The sequence below is a fragment of the Alligator mississippiensis genome, chromosome 16 (genome assembly GCF_030867095.1).
Source record: "Alligator mississippiensis isolate rAllMis1 chromosome 16, rAllMis1, whole genome shotgun sequence".
In the NCBI taxonomy this organism is placed as follows: Eukaryota; Metazoa; Chordata; order Crocodylia; family Alligatoridae; genus Alligator; species Alligator mississippiensis.
Genome location: NC_081839.1, coordinates 18164120 through 18179491, shown reverse-complemented (window position 1 = coordinate 18179491; position 15372 = coordinate 18164120). Strand labels below are relative to the sequence as shown.

At 50.7% G+C, this 15372-nt stretch overlaps 1 protein-coding gene across 12 annotated transcripts in view; it reads right to left on the bottom strand.

Moving 5' to 3' along the window:
* The window catches only part of LOC109281530 (uncharacterized), a 29182-nt gene extending 15529 nt beyond the window's left edge, over positions 1-13653 (bottom strand). For 5 of the 12 annotated variants that reach the window (XR_009458059.1, XR_009458058.1, XR_009458057.1 and 2 more), the window contains exons 1-3: positions 2200-3458; positions 771-969; positions 367-473 (exon numbers count right to left, since the gene is read on the bottom strand). Coding sequence is in view for 4 of the 12 variants with exons in the window: in XM_059720074.1 (XP_059576057.1) it covers positions 367-473; positions 771-969; positions 2200-2258 (365 nt within the window). In the remaining 8 variants the exon portion in view is untranslated. Of the gene's footprint in view, positions 1-49; positions 130-366; positions 2149-2199; positions 3459-11122 lie in introns of those variants that run through there. The other 7 variants (XR_009458063.1, XR_009458060.1, XM_059720073.1 and 4 more) reach the window with 6 other exon arrangements.
* Positions 13654-15372: the final 1719 nt, after the last annotated feature.

The following is a 15372-nucleotide window of genomic DNA, read 5'->3' as shown; positions in this document are numbered from 1 at the left end:
CTGGGACACAACCCCCCCCTCAAGATGCCTCGGAGCGTTCCTATTTTACCTTTCAGGGGAACACCGGAGCAGTTGTCCGCCTTGTACGTCTGCGGTTTTATTGTTTCATCCGAGTCGCTGCTGTTGCACCTAGGCAGGAAATCCGCCACGGCGTTTGACTTTCCAGGCCTGAACACTATTTGAAACTTATAAGGTTGTAGGGCCAATGCCCACGGGGTGATCCGGGCATTATCGGTCCTGGCTGTGCTCAGCCACTGGAGCGGGACATGGTCCGTTATTAGTTTGAATTCTCAGCCCATTAAATAATATCGGAAATGGTCCACGGCCCACCAAATGGCCAGGCATTTCCGTTCTATCGTGGCGTACCTTTTTTCTGCCGGTGTCAACTTGCGGCTGGCGTATGCTATCGGTCTTTCTATTCCTTTTTCCTCCTGCGTGAGGACGGCTCCCACTGCTGTTTCGGAGGCGTCCGTCTGCAAAACGAAAGTTTTCCCAAAGTTAGGAGTATGCATTATCACATCCTCGCAGAGGGCCTGTTTTAATTTCCTGAAGCATTGCTTCATGTGCTCTGTCCACCTTACTGTCCCATTTTTCCTCCCCTTTAATGCTTCTGTCAAGGGAGCCGTCAGTTCTGAGAAGTGGGGCACGAACCTCCGGTAATAGTTGGTCAGCCCCAGGAATGATCAGAGCTGACGGCAATTTTGAGGGGCTGGGAAATTTCGCACTGTTTCGACTTTATCGGCCAGGGGTCTGATAGTGCCTCTACCCACCAGGAATCCCAGGTATTTGGTCTCTCTTTTTGCTAAGGCGCATTTCCGTGGGTTTGCTGTAAGTCCGGCCCGCCTTAATTCCGACAATACGGCCCGGAGGGCTTGCTTGTGGTGCGTCCAGGTTGGCGAGTATATGATGTCATTGATGTAGGCTGCCGCGTATTCTGTGTGTGGGGCCAGCCAGGACCACCATTCAGCCCTGTTTTAAAAGTAAGGTATAGTTTACAACCCTCTGTTATAATAGGTGATTTTAATGAGACTGTATTTTTCTTAGGAGAGAGGCAAGAGTTTCTTAGGGTGATATTTTTTACTGGATCCACTATGTAGTTAAGATCAAGTTAGACAAGCTTTTAAATGCAAGACAAGCTCAGTCATCTCATTCTTTACAGCTCCTGAATGAATGCTATGTGGTACTAGTGGTACTAGTGATTTAACGGTCTTTAATATACCACTTTATTCTAGCACTTGATCTCCTGGCACCAAAATCTCCAAACTTACCTCCTCCGTATTATCTAAAAGGAGAAACAAAAACTTCGACATCCTTTGGGATGAGAACTGATGAGCAGAAGTTGTTTTATTTCTTTTTAATTCTCTCTCTTCCTTAATTGCCCCCCATAGTCCCAGGTAGTCCAGCAGGCATAATAAGTCTCTCACAGACTTTGTGTTTCTAATTTTTTTTAAAGATCAGAATGGACATATATAGTAACCACAACCTTCAATTCACAATTAAAAAGTTAAATAGTTTAACAGATATTTTTCACATCAGAAAATATCCATAATTTTGAAGCAGCTCCTTGGACACTTCAAAAGATTGATTAAAATATTAATTTGCATAACCATATACTCCAGACTTGTCAGAACTGCACTGAGAACAGCCAGAGTCCCTCAAAAGAGCTAATAACTCAGTGCATTGTCTCACCAGCCCAAACCCCTCATTAGCTGCATCCTTGGGCTGATGCTGCCACTGCCACTGGGGGCTGGAAGCTGCACCAAGCTCTTCCCAGTGTGGCTGTGTTTGGGCATGGCAGGCGGCAGTGCTGGGAGGGGGGGCTATGGCAAATTATGGGGTGGCTGTAGCTCCCCCACCTGTAGCTACCCCTTTCACTGCTGCTGCTGCCGCCACTGTCCTTCTCACCTGGCCTGAGCGCAGCCCCAGCCCAGCCGAGCCCCCGGCGGCAGCCTGCCCTCACCCCGCACACAGATCCGGGGGACACAAGCCCGCCCTGGGGACGCGTGCAGGAGCGGGAGCCACCCCTTCCCTCCCTGCTACCCTCGGATGAGCTGCGGCTCCGTCTCACGTCCTGCCCCACTTCAGCTGGGCAGTGCCTGCCCCTGCCTCAGCCCCACTCCCTCTCTCACTGCGGGGGACCTCAATCTGTGCCCCCATGCCTCTTTCCTTCCCAACACCCCTTCCCCCCCACAGACTTACCAGCCAAATGCTGTTCTCCAAGCTGCCAGGCTGCATATTGGCAATTGGATCAGTATCATCCAATATGGATGGTCTACAATCAGCCATCGGTATCGGCCCAAAACATCTTTATCGGTGCATCTTACTGCTAGTACATCATCAATAATAAATGTACAGTTTTGAAAATATCAATCATGACAGAGCACAATTTCAGAACTCTATAATTAACAAAGGTTGATAAAATAGTCTTGCATGTTAACACCAAAACCTTGGTGGAGCTATTCATTAAGAGCACAGCACAACAGGTATTTAGGAGGTTACACTCAAACCTAATGTACGTTTGGTATCACCAAAAGGACAACTGAATCCCATCCACTATTAAACTGGTCAATTGACATATCTGGAGGGGGAAAAAGTTAAAATACAAGATTATTTTTTGTTCTTATTTGAAAATGAGCAGTCTCTCAGCTAATACATTTTGATTTTTTTGAACTGTTACTTGAAAGCAAAAGTACTAATTAATAGCTGATTATGAAAAATCTTTATGAGGAAAATTTGGAGAAAGAGCAGCACAAGAACTACAACTTTGACAAACAGGGTGTTAACATGCAAGCCAAGCGTCTGTTTAATTCGCGTTTTTACTTGAAAGGTTATAAGAAAAGTTCCTACACATCAAAGAGCTACTCAGCACAGCTCACAAAGACATTCTCAAGGACCCAGAGGGACAGCCTCCATCTTCAGCTCCCTCTGCAAAAATGAAGTTTCTGTCCTACCTATGGGGACTTTTTACCATCTTGTACCATCTACACTTTTCCCAGAGCCTAACGAAGGGACTTTGATCCCGAAAGCCTGCAGAAAAGGACAGTTTTCTTGCCATTTTCCAGTTGGTCTAATAAAAGGTATCATTTTGGAACCCAGAGTTCTAGTTTTTTGTATATAAGAAAAGTTAGCAACTTTGCAGTCATATATGAAAGCCTAGAGGTACAATAAGAGAGCTTGTGATATGCACCACTTAGCAGCACTGTGAGCGATCATATAAACTAGAGGTGCACTGATACCTTGGTCTGATATCGGATCGGTACCAGTAGAAAGAAAACTGTCTGTATAGGATATCGGCCCAATGGGGCTGACAATTTGGCTGATAAATGCCTGTGCTGTGTGCAGTCACAGCACAGCACTCAGGAAGCAAGAAGCACATCTGGCAGCGTGGAGAGCTGCCTTCAACAGGGTGGGCTGCAGCCGGGGCTGCGTGGAGCTCTTCTCAGTGGAGGCTGGGCTCGGAGAGGGTGCCGGTGGCATTGGGAGGATGCTGCATCCACCCCAAATTTCACCACCGCTGTGCTCCCAGTGCCACCACTGCCAGCAGCCCAGTGCAGCCCCGGGTTTTCCTGGTGCGTGGGTGGAGGTGGGGCGTTGAGCCAGGGCTGCACCGAGTGGCTGGCGGTCGTGGCGCTGGAAGCAGAGCCCTGGCAAAATTTGGGCTGGATGCAGCATACTCCCAGCACTGCCAGCACCCACTCCAAGCCTAGCCCCTGCCGAGAAGAGCCCCACGCGTTCCTGGCTGCAGCCTGCCCCGTCCCACACAGATCCAGGGGGGCACGTCCTCCTCGGTGCCTTCCCGGGTTGCAAGCAGCGGTGACAGCCGGCCCCCCATCACGAGCTGTGGCTCCGTCCCCTCCACCCCGCCTGGGCAGCACCTCCCTCTGCCTCCTCCCTCACCACAGGCGGTGTTGATCTGCACCCCCGCCACGCCCCTTCCCCTTCTCCTTCTCCTTCCCCTTCCCCTTCCACCAGACCGGACTTAACCAGCTGGAGGTAGCTGTATCGGAAACCAGATTGGTATCAGCCAATATGCCTCCTTAAATATCAGCTATCGATATCGGCCCCAAAAATCTCTATTGGTGTGCCCCTAATATAAAATCATAACTTTAAAAAAATATTTTAAAGGTATTATTTCGTTATTGTCCCAAATTTCATTAAGCTTTTAATAAACATAAGAGTATCTTACTACTCAGAAAGAGTTTAACTAATTTCCTTTTTCTCTAAAAGCTGTAAAATGATCAGCAATTAATAAAAAAGCACAGGTTTCTGGGCAAAGTCTTCAAAAGCCAGAACAACACTGCATGTTGTGTTAGAGTTTGATTGGGTGTGTCAGTAACTCAGCTAAAATGTTTTTATTAAATCCAAAAGCCAATAGCAGATGTATAGTGACTTTAAGCCAGTAGTTTTCAACCTTTCTTTTAGTAAGTCTACCCCCGGCAGCCCCCTTTTTAAAAAGCGTACCCCCAGGGGGGTGGGAGCAGCCGGATGTGGAGCAGGTGGGGGTGGCGAGCGGTCAGACACAGAGCAGGGGCACAGTGAGGGGTAGAGCAGCAGCAGTGCAGCTTCTGTGGGCCCTGCTCTCGCTCCGCCCTGGCCCTGCTCCTGTGAGGCAGCAGGTGTGCTACATCTGCGCTCGCCCCTGTATATTCCCTGGGACCTTTCAAATTACCTCCAGGGGTAGGCATACCCCAGGTTGACAACACCTGCTTTAAGCAACTGCTCTAAAACACTGACAAAGAACGTTTTGCGTTTGAAAGATTGTCTAACTTAATTCCAACCATTCAGTTGGTCCAATAAAAGTGATCACACCCAAAAAATCCTTGACTCTTGCATACTTCCTGGATCATCACAGGTAGCACATAACTCTAAACAAACGGGTGCTCAAACCACGGGGTGCTCAAACATTGCTCTAAACAAAGGCATGCCAGGGCCCCATCCATCTGTGCAGAGGGAGGCAGGGGGCATGCCAGCCCCAAGACAGCGCAGAAAGGGGGCTTTGTCAGCCTCAACCTGAGCCCAAGGGGCTTGACAAGGCCCCACTACAGCAGCAGGTTGGGGGCGTGCCTGTCCCCACGGCAGTCCCACGGAAGGACGAATGGCCAGGCGCCAAACCAGCCATGCAGGGGAAGAAGGCAAAGCTCCAGAAGAAGTGCAAAGTCCTGAACTTAAGACAGAACATTCTCATGCACCACTACAGGCTTAGGACCAACTGGCTAAGCAGCAGCTCCACAGAAAAGGACCTGGGGGTTACTGTGGACAATAAGCTGAATAGGTGCCAACAGTGTGTGCTTGTTGCCAAGAAGGCTAACCGCATACTGGGCTGCATTAGTAGGAGTGTTGTCAGCACTGAGGGAAGTCATTATTCCCCACTATTCTGCACTGGTGAGCTTACATGTGGAGTACTGTGTTCAGTTTTGTGTCCCCTACTACAGAAGAGATGTGAACAAGCTGGACATTAGGAAAAACTTTCTGACTAAGAGACTGGTGAAGTGCTGGGACGGCTTATCTAGAGGGTGGTGGACTCTTGGAGGATTTTAAGGCCCGGCTCGACAAGCCTCTGGCATGATCAAATTAAGGATGGTCCTGCTTTTAGCAAGGGGTTGGACTAGATGAGTTACTGGAACCCCTTTCAACCCTACTTTTCTATGATTAGAAACATTTGGAAAAACAGCAGTATAAGAAACAAAATTGGCAATGTAGCATCCATGGGCATCTACAAGCAAACAGCAGCTACGTCCCCATTGCAACACGCTCCCCTTGTATAGTGTGCCACTATGGTGAAGTAGTGGCTAAAAATAATCATGTGCCACACATACAGCACAGTAAAGCTGCCATAGTGACATATGTGGATGCGCCCTGTATGTTGTGTTAGAATTTGATTGAGCGTGTCAGTAATTCAGTTCAAATGTCTTTATTAAATCCAAAAGCCAATAGCAGAGATACAATTACTTTAAACAAATGCATGTGATACTTGTAAAACAGCCCTGGGGAAGTGATGCCAAGGTTGTGAATTCAAGCCTCACCGAGAACATTTGACTTTTAGTTGGGATGCTGAAGCAAGCATGTGTGTGCCCTTGGCTCCTGTGTGGTGGTAAGGAACCAGCAGCAGCAATAAGGTGACCTGGGTCAGCTGTAGGGAAGTGGGAAGGGGTTTTCTCCCATCCCTATTTAGTTGAGGGGAGAGCAGGAGGAGTCTGAACTGCGCATCAGCGTCATTGGCTTCAGACAGTGTTCAGGTGAGTGCACAGAAGGGAGTCTTAAGAGAAAGTTAAAGCATTGTGGGTTAGGACACATGGAGGTCAAGAGGAAAGGGACCTGGTGAGGGGGGTCTGCTACAGACCACCACATCAAGGAGCAGAGCTAGACTGGGAATGCTTGCGGCAGCTCTCAGAGGCCGTACAGTCTAGGGACATGGTTGTCATGGGGGACCTAAACTACCCTGACATCTGCTGGGAAGAGCAGTCAGCCGAATCCAACCGTTCACCTAACACAGGAAGTATATGGTCCCACTGGACTTGGTGTTGGCTATGGGGGATGACCTGGTAGGGGAACTACAGATTCGTGGTCACCTTGGGGACAGTGACCACCACTCAATCAAATTAATCATACGGCGTAGAGTGGGTAAGATAATAATAGGGTGGAGGTGCTTGACTTTATGAAGGCTAACTTCAGTGTGCTCAGTTTAACCAGCGATGCACTGCAGGAGAGGAGTATTGGCGAGATGGGAGTCCAGGAAGGGTGGTCGTTCCTAAAGGAAGTGATCCTTCAGGCACAGAGGGAGATGATCCCAGTGCGAGGGAAAGGGGAGAAAGGGGCCAAAAAACTTCCTTGGCTAAACACAGACATCCAGAAGAGCCTAAGGGCAAAAAAAAAAGAAGGCATATAGGTGGTGAAAGCAGGAGGAAGCTACCAAGGAGGAGTGTATCTACTTGGCCCGCACTTGCAGGGTGGCAGTTAGAAAGGCCAAAGCAACTACAGAGCTGAGGCTGGCAACACAAATTAAAGACAACAAGAAGTCTATTGTCAGGTATGTAGGGAGCAAAAGGAAGGTGCAGGGCAGCACAGGACCCCTACTGAAGAAACAGGAGCAATTAGTGACAGACAGGGGGGACAAGGCTGAGCTATTCAATGAGTTTTTTGCCTCAGTGTCCTTGAACAAGGGTCAAGATCAGTCTCCTAACAGGTTCTTAGATGGGATCAGAGGGATACCAGCCTACCAACTGTCAATGCTGACGTGGTGCAGAGTCACCTGGATGAACTGGATGTGTTTAAGTTAGCAGGCCCAGATGCGCTGCATCTGCGAGTACTAAAGGCATTTGCCGGTGTCATAGCAGAACCACTGGCACGGCTGTTTGAGCACTCGTGGCACTCGGGTCAGGTCCCAGAGGACTGGAAAAGGGCCAATGTGGTCCCCATTTTCAAGAAGGGGAGGAAAGAGGATACAAGTCATTATAGGCCAGTCAGCCTCACCTCCATCCTTGGAAGTCTTTGAAAATATTAAGGATCATATTTGTGAGGGTCCAGCGGGAAAAATAATCGTAGAATCCTAGAAGTTGGGTCAGAAGGGACCTTGGAGATCTTCAAGTCCGACCCCCTTCTTGGGCAGGAAGAAAACTGGGCTCAAATGACCCCAGCCAGGTAGGCATCAAGCCGCTTCTTAAAGACCCCCAGGGTAGGAGCCAGCACCACTTCCCTTGGAAGTCGGTTCCAGATCCTAGCCGCCCTGACTGTGAAGTAGTTCCTATGGGTGTCTAATCTAAACCTACTCTCCAACAACTTGTGACCGTTATTCCTTGTTATCCCGGGGGGGCGCTAGGGGAAACAAGGTCTCCCCCAAACCCTTCTGGTCCCCCCAAGTGAGTTTATAGACAGTCACCAGGTCCCCCCTCAGCCTTCTCTTGTGAAGGCTGAACAGGTTCAGGTCCCGTAACCTATTGTTGTAGGCTCTGCCCTGCTGACCCCGGATCATGCGGGTGGCCCTCCTCTGGACCCTCTCCATGTTGTCCACATCCCTCTTGAAGTGGGGTGCCCAGAACTGGACACAGTACTCCAGCTGCGGCCTGACCAGTGTTGCATAGAGGGGGAGGATCACCTCCTTGGACCTACTTGAGATGCACTTGTGGTTGCATGATAAAGTCTGGTTAGCCCCGCCGACCGTACCTCGCACTGTCAGCCCATGTTCATCTTGGAGTCAATAATGACTACAAGATCCCTTTCTGCCTCCGTGCTCTCAAGAAGGGAGTTTCCCATCTTATAAGTGTGCTGCTGGTTACTACTGCCCAAGTGCAGCACCCTGCACTTGTCAGTATTGAAACGCATCCTGTTTTTGTTAGCCCACCCCTGCAACCTATCCAGGTCTTTCTGCAGTCTCTCCCTCCCTGCTAACGTACCCACCTCTCCCCATATTTTAGTATCATCAGCAAATTTGAACAGATTGCTTTTCGCCCCGTCGTCCAAATCGTTGATAAAGCAGGACAACCAGCATTGATCTGTAGCAGGTAGATCATGCCTGACTAATCTGGTTTCATTTTATAACCAGGTCACAAAATGCTGATGCAGAAGTAGAGGTGAATGTTGTTTTTTGGGATTTTAGAAAGACCTCCGATACCGTATCTCATCCCATTCTCGTAAATAAATTAAGAGGCTGTGACTTAGAAGTTTACACAGTCTGGTGGGTGGCAAATTGGCTTGCGGGTCACACCAGAGAGTGGTAGTAGACGGGTCAGTATTGACCTGGGAGGATCTGGGTAGTGGGGTCCCACCGAGCTCAGTCCTCAGACCTGTACTCTTCAGTGTCTCCATCAGTGACTTGGATGTGGGCGTGAAGTGTCCTCTGTCCAAGTCTGCAGATGATACTAAATTGTGGGTGAAGTAAGCACTCTGGAGGGTAGGGAATGACTGCAGGCAGACCTGGACAAGTTGGAAAAGCAGGCTGAACACAACAGGACGCAGTACAAGGACAAATGAAGAGTACTGCACCTAGGACGTAAAAATATCCAGCACACCTATTGGCTAGGAAATGACCCTCTCAGCAGCACAGAAGTGGAAAGGGATCTCGGAGTCCTAGTGGACTCCAAGATGAGCATGAATCGTCAGTGTGACAAAAACATCAGCAAAGCTAACTGCACTTTATCGTGCATCAGCAGATGCATGACAACTAGAACCAAGGAAGTGACACTTCCCCTCTATGCAGCACCGGTCAGACTCCAGATGGAGTACTGCGTCCAGTTTTGGGCACCATACTTTAAGAAGGATGTGGACAGCTTCAAGAGGGTCCAGAGGAGAGCCACTTATATGGTTAACGGTTTACAGCATAAGCCCTATGAGGAGAGACTAAGGGACCTGGACCTCTTCAGCCTCCACAAGAGAAGGCTGAGAGGTGATCTTGTGGCCAACTACAAATTCATTAGGGGGGGTGCAGCAAGGAACCGGAGATGCTCTGTTCACCAGGACGCCTCTTGGGGTAACAAGGAACAACGGTCACAAACTGACAAAGAGCAGATTTAGGCTAGATATCAGGAAAAATTTCTTCACGGTAAGGGTGGCCAAAATTTGGAATGCGCTTCCAGGGGAAGTGGTGCTCTCCTCTACCTTGGGAGTTTTTAAGAGAAGGCTGGATAGGCATCTGGCTGGGGTCATCTGACCCCAGCGCTCTTTCCTGCCTAGGCAGGGGGTCGGACTCAATGATCTGTTGAGGTCCCTTCCAACCCTAGCATCTATGAATCTATTAATTTATGAATCTTGCATTTGAAAGCTTATCTAACTTAATTCCAACCACGCAGTTGGTCCAATAAAAGTCACCACACCCAAAAAATCCTTTCCTTTTGCATACTTCCTGGATTGTCTCAGTTAGAACACTACTCTAAACAAAGAGTGCTCAACCTTTTTGTCCGGTGAGACGGATGGGCAGTGCCCAATCCATATGCAAGCAGTACGCAATCGAAGCCCATGGAGGGAGGAAAGGTAGGGGCATAACAAGAACCCAATCCATTGGCAATGGGCGGGGAGGGGGGTGCCTCACCAAAGGAAAGAGTTTAGACAGGTGAGAAACCGCCAAATTTCCCAACTGTGGGGAGCCCAATGGGGCAGATATCATAGCTCCACAGGCTGTAATTGGCCCAAGGACCACAGGTTGAGCACCCGTGCTCTAACACTATCATCAAAAAGCTATAACAATATTTATTATGCTTGCAAGCATTGAATCCGAACACTTACAGCTGGGCTCGCAGGAAGATTCTAGCTATCCCACGCTGCCTGACTCCCAGGGAAGCTCACTAGCAAAGAATCCACCTCTCCCACCTCTTCCCCTCCACCCCCAATCTCTCCCACTGTCATCTTCTTCCGAGCTAGCCCTTAATTCCACACACATCTAGCTTGTCATTCCCCAGACACATAACCTTCATTCCAGCCTGCCTGCAAGTTACTGCTTGGGTGACTGGAGGCAGCAGGCACACGTGTGTCTCTGCACACACATCCCCATGGCCTGCATGCACCCAGGCAGGGTCCTGGGAGTAGCACCAATGGCTAGATGCAGGTAAGTGTATGATCAGTGGGGGTTGGAGGTCCGGGACTTGGGGACTGTGTGTGTGTGGGTAGGGGGGATGGGTACCTGCCAGATATGGGGGAAGATAGCCGGGTGCCAAGGCTGCATCAGGGCAGGGGGGATGGGAGGGGTAGACGCCTGCCCCTTCAGCAAGAGAAGGAGGCATCGGGGGGAGCTGCATAGCTGGGCTGGTGGCACTGAGCTGGTGCTCATACTTGTATGGGCAGAGCAACTGGGAGACGCTGCTGGGGGACGCGCTGGAGGGACCGTGACCAGGGTGCCTGGTGAGGCATGGCAGCCCCAGACCAGGGCAGGGGGGGCCGCCACAGGCCTCCCCTCCCCCCTCCAGCCTGTGCTGGGGCTGGACTCTCTCCGCTGAAATCCGCACGAACTGCGTGACTTTGGCCCGAATGGCACAGGGGCAGCTGGGGGCTCCCTTTAGCAGGGCTGGGGGAAGGCAGGTCGGGACTGGCCACTGATCTTCATAAATAGGTCCTGGTACAAAAAAAGTTGAGAACCACTGTCCTAGACCTCCCATCTCTTTAACGGGTATTTATTTCCTTGCCATTGTACACCCACCTTTTCTCTTACATTAGCATATCACTTCATCCTGCCAACTGAAGCATTTGGATGGTCTGTCTGGCTGCCTCTCTCAAGTCATACTTTCCTGAAACTGTCCTGCTTGAACCTGAGATGATAAAATAACACACTACCTATTACTTTACAGTTCTTAATTCCTAGATGTTTAATTTTTTTTTAAGTCACAGTAATCAAATATTCAAATAAGTTAAGAGCTATGATGCTATGCGATTGCCAGGTCAAGGTTAAGTGCAGCTTTAGTAAAAAGAAAACCCTTCTTTCTCTAAATCAAATTTGCTTAGTATATAAGGGAACAGGTGGAAGAAATGGGGTGGTTTTTTTCATCCCAGACCTACACACTGCTCCTGAATTTAAAAGCCAAACTGACCTCTTGCCTATTTCTACATCATGACAGGTGGTAAAAGAAGATATTCTTACAGAATCGTTTTTCAGATTTTGTTCTGTTCAATCACTTCCCCAAAGTCCCCCCCTCCATGTGTTTTTCCTTTTTGGTCCAAATCCTCCAACCAAGAAAGAAAGAGAACAGTCCCAAGGCTTAAAATTGTAATTTATCAGCATGAAGCTCACGTGTGTTTGCACAACAACCAGTGCAATCAGTGGGCTAATGTGGCCTACAAACAGTACCAGAATAAAACTAACCTGTAAAAACTCCAATATCCCATGCTGTATCTATTAAGTCTCATTTCCTTTGTTTCGTTTACTCTAGCTAAGCAAACGAAGTCATAATACTAGATTGATTAGCTGCTTTAAAGGTAAGACGTGCCTTAGCTTTGCTGTGTATTTGTAAAACTAGTTTCACACCACACTTTTGCAAATGATTATGCAAACATTTAGCCTCATGCGCTAATAGTCTTACTGAGTTTAACAGCTCATTTGTCGAAAACTATGCACACACAGACTTCCAACCCTAATTTTCAATAATTCTGTTTAGCTTTGAGAGCTTTGAAGCATGGAAAGTTTCATTCAAGAAGTGAGAGTTTCTAGTCAAGATTTTTCCCCTCCCCCGAAATGCAGGAGCACGTGAAATCAGATTTTACTGTCAGTATTTTTAAAGCATAATTACAACTGCTATTGCTAAATGAATAGATCCTATTAGAAAGGTAAGCCAAGCAACTTCCTATGTCAGGGAGCAGATATGTAGTAAATTAACTGGAATCAAAGTGGTTCCATACCTTCATCAAGCACTTTCTCCTTTCTTTTCCTATGCGCATGCGTGACCATGCAAAGGGTGTGGGAAATGATGTTTCAACCCTCACCTAGCCAGATATTGTGCCTATTTAATTAAAATTGGTTTTAAAAAGTTATCAACACAAGCTACACCTAGAAAACCACCTGTGAATTGGTGTGCACTAGCTTAAATTGACCAGATTGAGTAAACCAGAGTTAAACTGGTTCAACTTTTTGTGTAAGCAAAGCCAGAGGCATAACCAGGAGCGTCAGTGCCCGGGGAAGACAGCGCCGAGCGCTGGAGCGGGAGGTGAGGAGCGTCGAGTGCTGGAGACTCCCTGAAAACCGGCAGTTTGTTCAGTAACGAACTAACTGCAACTTGAGGCCTTTAGGCCTACGGTGAATAAAACAAGGAGACAATTTCAGTCCTACTTAATGTCTTCACTGGAGCATGTCTGAAATCAGTCCCCATTAACAGGCATGAAAAAGATATCCAGTTGCTATTGAAGATGCTGTAGAGAAAGCGATCATCGTGGCTTCCTGTACCTAGTACAGGGGTTTCTCAGCCTCTTTCGGCTCCAGGCGCCCTTCTGCAACTTGCCTGAGTTTTGTGGCACCTGCTTTTCAAAACTAATTTCAGTCATTTTTTCATTATGAAAAATAGTAGACTGACTCCCGCCCCTACTCACTCACTCGGTGTGTGAGCCCGTGCAGCCACGTACATGCATGTACGTGTGTACGTATATGCATGCACACGCATCTGCATGTGTAGGTGTATACACGCAGTGCACCTGTAGCATATAGGGTACAGCGTGCGTGCACGTGCATACTGCGTGTGTGCATGCAGGTGTGTGCAAACAGGCAGAAGTGTATGTGCACTGCCACACGCACTCTTTCCACGTATGTATACCAACATGCACACGTATATGCATATGTGTACAAGTATATATGTGGATATCTACACCCCCGCCCCCCCGTACAAACACCCGTGGGCAACCCCTTGCAGCCGAGGACGACCCTCTCTCACAAGGCCAGTCCCGGACTCCAGCGCAGCCGGGCCAAGTGTCTGCGCGGCGGGGGCGGCTCTGGAGTGCTGACCAGACACACCGGGTTGCTCCTGTTCCCCCCCGCCTCCTGTGGCTGTGCAGAGACCCGGCCTCCATCGGGGTGTCGAAGCTTCCTCCGCCTCCTTCTCCTCCGCCACTGCTGCCCGTGACACACCCTCCCCCCCGCGTTTCCGGGGCGACGGACGCAGTCCCGGCCCGGGGCCTGGGCGCGGGCACGTGACTCCCGCTTCCCGCCGCTCTGGCCCGTTCCCGTCGCCCAGCCGGCGCTGCGCTGCGCACGCGCGAACCCCCTTACTCCTCCCCCCGCCCCCCTCCCGCTGTTGTGATGCGCAAGGTCCCCATTGGCCGCGGCGCAGGTGGGCGGGGCGGAGAGGCTGTTGAACCCCCCTCGTGTCCTGCGGGCGATGGACGCGCGGGGGGCGGGATCAGGGGTAGCGGTCGGTCAGGGCTGCGAGAGGGGTGTCGCTCCATCTGTGCGTGGGAAGAGCTTCACCCACTCCTGCAGCCTGTGAAGAAGTGCGTTCACGCTAGGGTGCCCTCCCCCACACAGCGGACTTCAAGTGACACCCGGGCACTTTTCTTCGCTGCCTCCCAGCTTTCTCCTTCCTCCTGGTCCAGGGGTTCTGGTGTATGAGCCCTGAGTTGCAGGGAGGAGGAGTGCATTTATGGCTGGGGAAGCATTCCCTACCCTCCTCCCTGACCTCGCCTTTCCTCACCACCACATCACCCCTCTCCCAGACCTGCCCTGCCCAGTGGGGTCTGCAAGGACCTGCTTCTGCCACCCCCGGAGCCTTTTTGGCCTGTTTTGCTTTTCAGCCTGTGCAGAGCTGTGCCCCGCGGGGTGCGTGCTGCTCCCCTGCCCTCCTCCCCTTCGCTGGATTCTCTCTCATGCGTTCCCTGCTACTAAAGCCCAGAACTGGACGTGCCCCCCCTGCGGTTGATCTCTGTGTCCTCTCCCGAGCTGTGCAGTGGGAACAGACCTGGGCCCACAACCTTTCCAGGGCAGATCTCTCTGTGACTTCCCAGCCCCTTCCCTTTCTAAATGCTCCACCACAATCCAGAGGTTGTTGCTAACCCTGGGAGCAGGACGGGGTCTGATCCACCCACCCTGCTGCTGCCTGACTGGCTGCTCCCACCCCTTGTGCCCTCTTCCCACAGCAGGACACGGAGCTGGGTGAGCCAGCACCACAGCGTGAGCAAGTCTGGGCGAGCAAGTGGCAAGTGGCTCAACAGGTGCCCCAAGCCAGCACCGTCTGGCCTGTTCCTGCCCTCACCCACCACAGCCACCCATCGGCACCATGGAGGTGAGGGGCGAGTGGGGGGCAGCCTGTGCATGGTGCCAGCTCCAGGGGGGTGTCTCCCCACCCTTGGGAGAGCAGGTTCTCCACACCAGTGACAGCACCCCTGCCAGCATCCCTGCAACATGCGGTGCTGGGGCAGGTATTAGGGTCAGGACAGGTGGTGTGTGCTGGGCCTGGGGTGGGGCATTGGGCACCGTCTGTCCAGCCAAGCATGGGGGAATCAGGCTGTTTGTCCCCTCTGAGGGTTGATGGGTTGCACCACCTTGACCTTGTGCAGATGCTGGTGTCTGTCCCAGACCCAGGGGCTGTGGTAGCTGGCAGGGGGTGTTACACCCTCACACCCACTGCAGGGAGCACATCCAGAGCCCGGTCGGGGAGGTTATATTGCTCATGCCATGTAGGGGCAGGGGAGTGTTATGCCTGCATGCTTCTGCAGTGGGTGCTGGGAGGGTGGGATCTGTGTTCACCTGGGGCAGATGTGAAGGGAGCCAGGGTAGGGAGGGGTGATACCTCATTGCCCTGCAGGGGCATCATCACTGGGGGGCACAGCTCCACTTGGGGTACGTATGAAGCACACCTATAGAGGGACTGGGGGGTCCACACTTGCCTGGGGCAGGTGTGATGGGGCTGTAATGGGGCAGAGGGTGCTATACCAGCATTGTCCAGCAGGGGGTGCTGTGGGGTGCCTCTGCTC